Source organism: Xylocopa sonorina, unplaced genomic scaffold, assembly GCF_050948175.1.
Source record: "Xylocopa sonorina isolate GNS202 unplaced genomic scaffold, iyXylSono1_principal scaffold0014, whole genome shotgun sequence".
Lineage (NCBI taxonomy): Eukaryota > Metazoa > Arthropoda > Insecta > Hymenoptera > Apidae > Xylocopa > Xylocopa sonorina.
The window spans coordinates 1568697-1579637 of NW_027490090.1; the positions used below are offsets into that span (position 1 = coordinate 1568697).

General features: G+C 37.8%; 1 protein-coding gene across 1 annotated transcript; it reads left to right on the plus strand.

Annotated features, from left to right (window-relative positions):
* Window positions 1-594: 594 nt before the first annotated feature.
* Window positions 595-7796, plus strand: LOC143431746 (uncharacterized). The gene is made up of 11 exons (XM_076908689.1): window positions 595-700; window positions 1716-1847; window positions 2290-2382; window positions 5625-5882; window positions 5949-5980; window positions 6022-6031; window positions 6075-6158; window positions 6191-6252; window positions 6360-6664; window positions 6732-6790; window positions 6841-7796. Exons 1-11 carry the CDS (start codon window positions 619-621, stop codon window positions 7779-7781), a joined length of 2058 nt encoding a protein of 685 aa, XP_076764804.1. The 5' UTR covers window positions 595-618; the 3' UTR covers window positions 7782-7796.
* Window positions 7797-10941: the final 3145 nt, after the last annotated feature.

A 10941-nucleotide genomic window follows, 5' to 3' on the forward strand; every position in this document is an offset into this window, starting at 1 on the left:
CAATTCTGTCGAGTTTACGGTCTTGGTAATCCTATCGCTGACTGAACTGTGTCTAAGGTTTGTTTTAGTCGAGTTTCTAGGCGTTTTAGGTTATACCTGGTTGGGTTTGTGGGTGATGTGCGAGGTTAGAATGTGGGGCGAAGGACACGTGTAATTGGCGCGAGAATTTGAAGTAGCTTTTGCTTTGACTCCGGTTTTTTCAAGTATCTTTTAATTTGCTTTGTAATAAATTTGTTGATGCACTTATATTCATAATTTATTTCAAGGAATTATAATTTTTAATGAAGAGTTCTAATATTGAAAGAAGAAATAATAGAAGTAAATAATTGGATGATTGAAAGATTTGGTTCAAGAAAAGATTTTTATTTTTTGAGGTTTGCAAGATTTTTGAAATTTTTGAAGAAGGTTTCTTCTCTCAAAATGAAAAATCTCTATTTTAAGATCAGAAATCTTGAAATCCTCAAAGAATTAAATAATACCTTTGCAGCTTTAAATTTTTATAATTTAATAGAAAACACGAAAGAATAATTTCTATTGGAACACAATAATTATTAATAATAATATTATCATTTATTTAACGAGAATATAACTAACAAACTCGTATCTTTGTTCCAGAAAATGTTCTCCAGTTACACACTGGGTGTCCTACTTGGGACAGTCTTGCTTATCTCTTCGATACCCGACGCTGCTTCGTATTCCAGTAAGCAGAAAATTATTCTCACATTTTACAAACCCTTTAAACGTTTTTTTATACGTAACAAATTTTTTAATTGTTATTTTTAATGAATTAAAATTTATTTAAATATTATTTTATGCGTAAAGAATTTTTTCAATAACGTAGAAATTTTTATTATTCACTTTTAAGGGACACTGTTGGATTTTACATTCTTCTGACAGTAATTAGAGTATAATCGTGGGTTAAACAGCCGCGTTGGGTTTCAATTACCGCATCGAATCGTTCCATTCGACTGGGATTTAAACGGACTTAATGCAAACAAATGATCGCTTTTAATCTCTGACTCGAGCGGACGCGATTACGTCGACCTTCGTCCCAATCGCCCAATTTTACCCTCTTCCTCTTCCTGATCTGGTTAAATAGGGAAATGGATAATTATATCATAGTCTTATCATTTAATGATGGTTATTTAAAAAAAGAATCTTAATTGTCAAGCGTTTGTTGTCAGAAAAAAAATAATATTGATAAGTACGGGCAATGATGGCTATTAAAAAAAATATTGGGAAGTAGAGTAACGTCCAACGATGATTATTTAATAAAAAGTTTAATTGTCAAGTGTTTTTGTTGTAAGAAAAAAAAATATTGAGAAGTAAAAGTAATGATGACTATTAAAAAAAATATTGAGAAATAGGAGTAATGATGGCTATTGAAAAAATCAGAAATCCTCAAAAAAGATTCCTAATTTTGAAAGAAGAAATCCTCAAATAAGATTTCTAATTTTAAAAGAAGAAATCTCCAAAGAAAAAAGCCTAAAAAAATATTCCTAATTTTAAGAGAAAAAATTCCCAAATAAATAATCCTCAAAAAAGAATTGTTCACTCAAAATTAATCTTCTTCAACGATTTCAGAAATCCCAAAATCCCCCAAAAAATTAAAATCTCTTTGTAAAACAAATCTCTGAACTATCCAATCATTAATTTCTGAATAATTCCAATTTTTATTTCTAAAAATTTAATTATCTGCTTTATTCTGGTTGCAGAGTACGGAAGAACATGCAAGGACATCGGCTGCAGGAGCGACGAGGTCTGCGTGATGGCTGAGGATCCTTGTTCAATCTACCAACGAGACAACTGTGGTCGTTATCCAACTTGCACTAAATCTCGTCCAGGAGGTAAGAATGTTGTTGACCTTTTCGAATATACTCGTTTGTTGAATTCAAATTTCATCTTAGTAAAAAAAAAAAAATTAACTGGACATGGATTCTGGAAGACCAATAATTTTGGGCCCCAACAGCCACAAAAAAAAATAAAAGCTCCAAAATCGAAGCAGATATAAAAAAAAATAAATTAAAAAAATTAAATTACAATTTCTATTAATTAAAAAATTTATTGCGACTCCATTAAATGAAAATTTAATTTTTTTACACCCTTGGACCCACACTTAGACATGCTTCATCACCAAAATTAATTTTCAGCAGCACAAACGAGGGCGTTACAACATTTTCGATATTTTTATTTTAGTTCTCTATTTTTCTTGCTTTCTTAAATTCCAATAACTGTAAAAAGCAAGCGATGAAGGTGTGAATTAATAAGGATAGTGATTTTTATTTTTAGGGGCCAGTTGCGCAAGCACTGTGTGTGGCGACAACGAGTACTGCAAGACAGAGAATGGCATGCCAAAGTGTGTGAGGAAGTCAGACGCAATTGGTGAGTGTTTACACCCTTTCATCCACCATTTTCTGCACGATGGTTGGCCAGCATGAGAGTCGAGGGTACTTGAGGGGCGCACAAAAGCATGAAAACCATACACGGGCATTTAAATAACCAGTATATCTAAACGAATACCCCAGAAAATATTATCAGATGGTCTGACCACTTCGTATGGTGCTCGCAGAGCCCCCAAAGTGTGCTCTGATGCTCTACGAAGGACCAGTGGCGACTCGTAGCAGAAATCACTGGAAACGCTGCCACAAAAAATGATTTATCAACACCCAAACACAAATTACATCGCTGTAACTGTAATTACAGGACACGACAAGGGTCAGGGGTCACTGTGGGGCCCTCAGTGTCGATCCAACCCCATTAATGACACCGTAGAAAATTATTTAGTAACATACGAGCACTTTTTGGGTCGCTGGCGCTGTAACGATAGGAAAAAGTGGGGAACAGGGGTCACTGTAGTGGTTTTAGTGTCTATTCAACCCTTCTGATGAAAGCATCGAGTCGCCACACACATAATTACCTTAGAATTCCCTGCTACCACCATAAAAATGAAACCCAATAAGAGTATTCCTGCAAAGCAGCAGCGAAAATGCATGCGATCCAGGTGTAACTGCTTCAAGCACTCGTAAGAGGCTTCAGAATCCCTGCGACTAACACCACTAAGACGAATCACCAGTAGAAACCCTCGGATGGTACATCTTAGCCAGCACAGTAAGCTCTAACTGTAACCAGTGTTGTAGAAATCCGTTGAGTGTCGTTTCCCGTTCGTCTCGAGCGCTCGTGTTTTCTGACCAGACGCAGAAGGGGGACGATCTTTTCAGGATACGAGTCAGCTGGCGTGTCCTACGTGAACGGACAGCGGACAGGCGTCGACGACAAGCCCAACGACAGGACCAGCAACGCTGCCAGCAATGCAAATCCGTACGCGAACGCGAATGCGCCGCCGTATCCGGCTGAACCTGCTGGAGGATACCACCAGACGAACGCTGGGACCAACCTGGGCTACCCACCATACCCCAGCAACCCTGGACAAGCTTCGAACCAAGGAAATCGCCAGTCTGACTTGGGATACCCGCCTTATCCGACCAACAACAGGATGCCTGCGCCTGGTCCACCCAATTATCCTGGCTATCCGAGTTATCCAGCGCCTCCAGGGTACCCACAGCAGTACCCAGGATACCAATACCCCTACGCAAACTACCCTAATCAGAATCGTTTGCACAACAACGTCTATTCTGGCCGCAGAAGCGCTGCTGTTGCGCTCGCACCTTGCCTTGCGACCATCTTACTGGCCGTTTGCGCGAACCAGCTGTGACTTTAGGGACTTCTGATGTCGAGGACACCTTTGTAGCTTTAGAGAGTCGAGATTGGGGCACTCAGAGTCGAGATTTTGAGCAACAGCAGTGCGTTAAGTGAATTGTTGGGCTGAAGGGGTCGGTTTTTCTGCTGTTGTTGGGTCTCTGTCCGGGTTCTGAGGGCACTGTTGGGTCCTCCTGGACCTCTGCGACCTGCTAGTCCAACAGATATTCTGTGTAACGAATTTTCATGAGATTTGTATTTTCGATAACGCCATGACGAGCCTTTTAAACGTGTCTTTCGAGCGCTGAGGTTGTGCTTTTTGGAGAAACTGTTTGTAATTGACGAGTAGAGAGTTAAATAGAGGGGGACACGAGGTGCTTCTATTTTTTTAAGCAACCACGCGGTCGATAAAACAGTACCTGAGCAATCAGCTGTTCAATTGCGAGAGGAGACCACTGGTTTTCTATTATTTATTTTTTACCAGACACTTCTTCCGTCCGAGGAGCAATTTTCTCTCTCACGAATCCTGTAAATTAACAGCAGAAATAGAGAATTAATCAAATAAATTTCTCATTTGTCATTGTAAAACTTCGGAAGTCATTTATTGGAGTCGTTGCGAGGCTGCTGGTCTCGTTATCAGCTCTCATTTGCATTATTGAACTCTGACACTTGTTATCTGCACTCTCTTGGCACTGACACGAACAGAGATGAGAATTAGAGCAATTAATGTCAATTAAAAATGATAATATCGAACTGTTACGCGATTACAACGAACAGAAGTTGATGCAATGAGTGCATAAAAATTGAATTAATTTTTTTGCGAGTCACAGTAGTTAGCCAATGAGCAATTTTCTTTATTAATTATAGCTTTAAGCAGAATTGTACCATTTTTTAATTTTTTTTGTATATAATTTGCTTGTTTTTTCATAATTTTATGCTTTTCTGCTCAGTGCAATAAGCAAATAAAGGGCAGAATTGAAGAGTAAATGACCAAAGTGCCAGAGAAAGTGCAATAACGCTGGAATATTAACAGTGTGACCCTTAATTATGCATTTGCATGCTTGAAAGGCGATATTAAGCAATTAACAGCCTGTATCAACTATTATATTAGTTCATCAAGACCATCTTATTTCTTCTTTTAAGATTAGGAAGCTTTTTTGAGGATTTTAGAAATTTTTAAAGCCTCAAAGCTGTCTTCGTTATTTTTTCTTTTAAGATTAGGAAGCTTTTTTGAGGATTTTAGAAATTTAGAAATTCTCAAAGCAATCTTTGGTATTTCTTTTTTCAAAATTAGAAATATTCTTTGAGGATTCCAGAAATCCTGAACTCCTCTGATTAGTTCCTTCCAAATTTAATTCTTTGAGAATTTTTTTCTTTTCATTTTTTGAGGATTTCAAGATTTCTGAAATTCTCAGAGAAGATTTCTTCTTTAAAGATTAGAAATCTTTGAGCTTTCCTTCTTTGAGGACTTCTTCTTTCAAGATTAGAAAAAATTCTTTGAAAATTTTAATTTCTTGGGGTAGAAAATTTCCTTCTTCGAGGACTTCTTCTTTCGAAATTAGAAATCTCCTCTGAGAATTTATTGCATCTAGTTTGAGGATTTCAGAAATCTTGAAATCTTTTTTTCTTTTAATTTTTTGAGGATTTCAAGATTTCTGAAAAAAGATCTCTTCTCAACACTTCAATATTAACAGTGTGACCAATGAATTACGCATAAGCACGCTTCAAAAACAACCCTAACCAACTAACTCCTCCTCAAACCACAACATCAACCCTCCAAAACCATTTTCCTCACGTGGAGCCCACTTAAAATCAAAGTATCTCGTTTTTAACAATGTAAAAAAAAAAAACAATCGCGTAATTGCCCTCGAGATTGGTCGATTTACCCACTGGACGAGTCGTCTGACCAGCAATCTCCAATTCGACAGCGTATCCCACGAGAAGACCAGGGAAGAAGAGGCCAGCGCCAGCCACGCCTTCGAGCAGAATTGGAGGCAGAGCCAGTGGCAACTCTGGCTCGAGGAACAGTATCGGCACTGGCTCGATTTTTAATCGTTTGTTTGGCAACGATCGCGATCAGGCGTCAGCCACGACACCCAAAAGTCGTGGCCAACAGGCTGCCAGCGGATATTACGACACTCACACGTCCACTGATCGCCAGGGAAACAGGGTGTGGAAGTTCTCTGGTTAACTCTTAGAGCTGCTGGTTTTTCTGCAAAATGTTGTACAATTAAAAAGCTGCTATTTTTCAGAATTAAAATTATGCATAATTTTATGTTTATTAGTTGCAACAGGAATTAATAAGTTTCGAGTCTAATTGGTTAGAAAGTGAGACGTGAAACGGGATTTTTGTGATCCCAATATTGTCCAATTGATAGCTAAATATGGCAAATCACTGATGAGTGGCTCTGTATCAATTTTAGACGGAAACGATTGCATATCGAGTGAAAAAATCGACAAACGTAAATGTGCGTCCTTAGTCCAGGGCTCTAAGGGTTAATGAGGAACGCAAAAACCCAACTCAATCCCCTTAATTCCACTTTACCAACAACCATTGCCACACTTTCTCAATTGCCATAAATTCCTCAAAAAAAAAAAAAAAAATCACACACATAGTACTTACAATCTTTTTCTATATATACATATACATAATATATACCCAGAAATATGTAAAAACCAAATATAAAAAAAAAATATACAAAGCACAAGCCTTCAATCATCCACCTCAAGTCTTCACATCCTCCACTCAGGACTTAACAAACTCCACTCCACCCAAAGCCCACAATTTCGACCAAAAACCAAAACCCAAAAATCCCCAAAATGCATGCCAAAACTCCTCTTTCTATACTCAATCACTCAACGCAATTAAAAATCTAACAAAAATTCAGGACTTAACAAAATCCAGCCAAAACCCAGCATTTCGACGAAAAAGCAAAATCCAAAATCTCCTCAAAATGCATGCCAAAACGTCTCGTTTTATATTCGAGCACTCAACGCAATTAAAAATCTAACAACAATTAAAAAAAAATAAAAAGGAAGCACACAAAACGCTTGAGAACCGCACGAGAGCAGCACAGAAGTTGGACTCTGCATGGCATGCGCCTCAAACCGGAAGTATACAGTGTCCATCCACTTAGGAGGTAGATAACGAATTGTTCGCAGAGTTCGAGGACCCTGAGAAGACCCTAGTTCGTCGCCAAACTGAACTCGAAGACCAGCAGTCCACCAAAACCAGTTCTTCAGGCTACCCAACAGGCAGTGGCTACCCCAATTCAGACTCCACGAAAGGCACAAGGCCCTCATCTGACTCAGGATCCTCAGGTTATCCTTCAAACAACCCAAGAAGTCCAGGTTCCTCCAATTATCCTTCGTATCCTTCCAGTTCTTCGAGTTATCCTGGCCAAAGCAGCTCTTCAGGCTATCCTAGCTACCCTTCGAGCTCCTCTGGCTACCCAATTCCGTCGAGTTCCTCAGGATATCCTGGTTATCCTTCGAGCAGTGGCTCTAACTATCCTTCAGGATCAATTGGCTACCCAAGCAGCAGCAATTCTCGTGGTTATCCTTCGAGCAGCTCCTCAGGAGCAACTGGCTACCCAAGCAGCAGCAATTCTCGTGGTTATCCTTCGAGCAGTGGCTCTAATTATCCTTCAGGGTCCAGTGGATATCCTGGCAGCAGTGGTTCGCGTTATCCTTCCAGTTCTGGCTATCCTGCAGGAGCAATGGACGAGCAAACTGTGCAGAGAGTCGATGCTAATTCCGTGAACGCTGGTCGTCCTGGATTTTCTGGTCAAGGACCTCCTGGTAGGTCCAGTTATCCTGGTCAGAGCGCTGGTTATCCTTCGCAGTATCCTGGAGGGTATTATGGTGGATATCCTGGGCAAGGATCGTATCCTCAGGGGTATCAGCAAGGGTATCCTCAAGGTGGATATCAGCAGAGCTATCCTGCGTATCCTGGAGGGTACTATCAGCAGCCACCTACCACTAGGAAGCCCAATTTTGGGGATCAGCTGACTAATATTGCGAAGGATCTGGCTGGGAAGTATTTGACTCAGACTATTTTGGATAGGGTTGCTGGGAAGCATTAAATTGTTATTTAGGTGGTGGTTTTTTTTTTTTTTTTATTGGGAGATTTAATTTTGAGTTTGGATGGATTCAATTAAAATTTTTAATTTGTGCAGGTTTGACTTAATTTTTAATTCGCGTGGGTTTGAATTAATTTTTAATTTGTTTGGGTTTGATAAAAATTTTAATTTGTGTAGGTAAAATTTAATTTTTAATTCGTGTGGGTTTGAATTAATTTTTAATTTGTGTGGGTTTGAATTAATTTTTAATTTGGATGGGTTTGATTTAATTTTTAATTTGTGTGAGTTTGATTTTATTTTTAATTTGGAGTGGAGTTTGGGGTTGATTGGATGGATTTTTTGTTGTAATGTTTGTGGTTTTGGAGTGGTGTTTTTCAATAAAATTGCTGGTTTCTGTTTGGTTGTTGATTTACTAAATTCCAATAATTTTTCTGATCTCGACATCAACTTAAACACCAGATTCTACAAATTCTACAAATCCTACAAAATTCCACAAATTCTACAAATTCTCCAAATTCCATAATTCCACAAATTCCAGAAATTCTACAAATATCCACAATTCAACAAATAACAATTCCACAAATTTTTCTGATCTTGATATCAACTTAAATCTCTAATCACTAAAAACTAATATATTTTTCTTTCATTATCTGTATTAAAAAAATTTATTTTATATGCTTACTCGGAGTTAAAAATCCGTTGGTCCATCGAGTTACTACGCGAAGGTAAATCCGCGACCTGCATTACCAACCAACGGAACAGGTCGATAATATAAACCAACAAACCTAAATCTACCACTGAAAATTAATTTCATTTATTAAATTCCAACACTTAGTGTTTTTTTTTTCACTAAAATTCAGCACTCAAATAATTTAAAAAATATTACCAACAACTTTTCTGATCTTAGTATAAATTTAAATGCCCAATCACTAAAATCTAATGTATTGTTTCTTCATTATCTTCATTAGAATAATTTGTTTTATACACATACCTACAGTTGGATTCGATTTAATTGCTCGCAATTTTCCCCCATTTTCTGCACAAAAATAATTCATTTTATGCTCATATCTGAACTTAGACTCGATTTAGTTGCTCGTAACTCGAATTTTCCATTAGTCAATCCTAAAATCGTTGGTCCATCGAGTTACTACGCGAAGGTAAATCCGTGACCTGCATTACCAGCCAACGACACATCTCAGCTCTTTATGGGGTGCTGCTGTGCGCCTCTCACGCACACCCTCCCCACAATCCAACATTTCTAACCCAACCAACCATCCCCAAACACGATATTCCTTCAGCTCTGTTTCCTTCGAGCACAGTCGTGCCGCGTCCGCCGCCGGATGCGCGTCTTCCGCCATCGCAGGCCTCAAAAACACCCGAAAAACCTCGAACAAAACGCTTTTCGTCGTCAATTCTCGCGCAAACCACATTTTTCCCCAACTGAACACGAATTTTAGTGAAGTGTTTCGACGAGAAACTGCAATTTCCTGATTTCTTTCGAGCATTCGCGCACGTGTTGGTGCGTTTTTTCAATTTTCTTCATTTTTTTTTGTAGAAAAATTGCAATTTTTGATTCTTTTCAAAGCAGTTAAACACGTGTTGGTGCGTTTTTTTGATTGTTTTGATTTTTTTTAAAGCAGTTGAACACGTGTTGGTGCGTTTTTTGATTTTTTGGATTTTTTTGAAAGCAGTTTCGCGCGTGTTGGTGCGTTTTTTTGAGAATTTATGGCAGCAGAGAGTTGAAAAAAATGGTTTTTACGAAATTTAAACGTAAATTGAAGGATGAGGGTAATTTTGTGAGCGTTTGAGACGATTAAGAGTTACTTAAAGGGTGGTCAGAAGAGAAAGGATTTGTGTGACCAGTGCGAGGAGTTGTTTTCTTAGTTTTTGCGGTTTTTTTGTTTGTGTTTGTTGTTGGCAACGCGAGGAGGGTGAATTGTGACCTAGAAAAGTGCGAGGGTTGCATTCGACGACCTCATTAAATCGAACTTCTTGATTAATGAACGTTTGGTTTCGAACGAGAAGAAGTAAGAATTATTTCTGTGACGAAATTACTTAAAATTGATGAAAAAAAGATACCAAATTGCAGTTTAAGTAATGTTAAAAGGTGCATTAAATAAATACAAAATTGTGGTTTAATTAATTACATAATTTATTAAAAATACAAAATTGCAATTTAAGTAATCTCAAAAGGTGCATTAAAAAACGAAAAAATTGCAATTTAAGTAATCTCAAAAGGTTCATTAAAAATAGAAAAAATTGCAATTTAACTAATCTCAAAATCTTTATTAAAAAACAAAGTAAAAATAAAAATATAAGATTGTAGTTCACTTAATTTCAAAGCTAATTTGACAAAACCACATTAAATTAGAAATCTTAAAAAAGAGCTGAAAAACAAATACAAAATTGCAATTCAATCATTCTCAAAACCTTTTTCTTCTTAGAAAAAAAAAAGAAAAGTACGAAATTGTGGTTCAATTAATTCCAACTAATTTATTAAACAGTAAAAGACTAAAAAAAAAAAAAAATTCACAACTCTATTGGTTACAACAAATAATTCCGCAAAATTAAAAACGCACCAAAGCACAATAAAAACAATTCCATGATGGATTCGCATAATCGAGTGTCCTCATTGGCGACCATCGCCAACTTCCGGTTCTCCTTCGTCTGAGGAAACGCAAAACACAGCAAGCGTTCGATGGCGATGATTCGAGCGTTGGCAGAGCAACCTGGCCAGCAATCATGAATCGATCCAGCTGCATCAGTTACGCCTTATCAGGCTTAATCCTGTGAAAGGAGGGGTCGTTAAACACCGAGGGTTACCCGTGGTGGCGAGGTAATTAAATGAAAACCGTGGTGAATTTCATTAGGGGTTGGTCCAGGCGATGGTTGGGCTCTGTCGCAAGCGTGTCACGTGCGCCATTCGTTGTCTTTTGCTGGTGTTTCCTTTTTATCGGGTGGGATAAATTAGTTTTGCGTGTTTTTTCTTTTTTTGATGGTGGTTTGGTGGATGTTGATTGCGAAAAAGGGTGGAAAATAACTCAGAAAATTTATGAATTGTGCAATTTTATGCGAAATGTAGTTTTATCGAGGGTATATGGTGTTTTAGAGACACTACTTGGCGTCAAAATACAAATTTCTTTTTAATTTTCTTGCAATTTTT

Coding starts and splice junctions, on each gene's coding strand:
- LOC143431746 (XM_076908689.1), top strand. CDS start 619: ATGTTCTCCAGTTACACACTGGGTGTCCTACTTGGGACAGTCTTGCTT. Junction 5,883..5,948: donor CAGGGTGTGGAAGTTCTCTG/GTTAACTCTTAG, acceptor GCTATTTTTCAG/AATTAAAATTATGCATAATT. Junction 6,159..6,190: donor GAGTGAAAAAATCGACAAAC/GTAAATGTGCGT, acceptor CAGGGCTCTAAG/GGTTAATGAGGAACGCAAAA.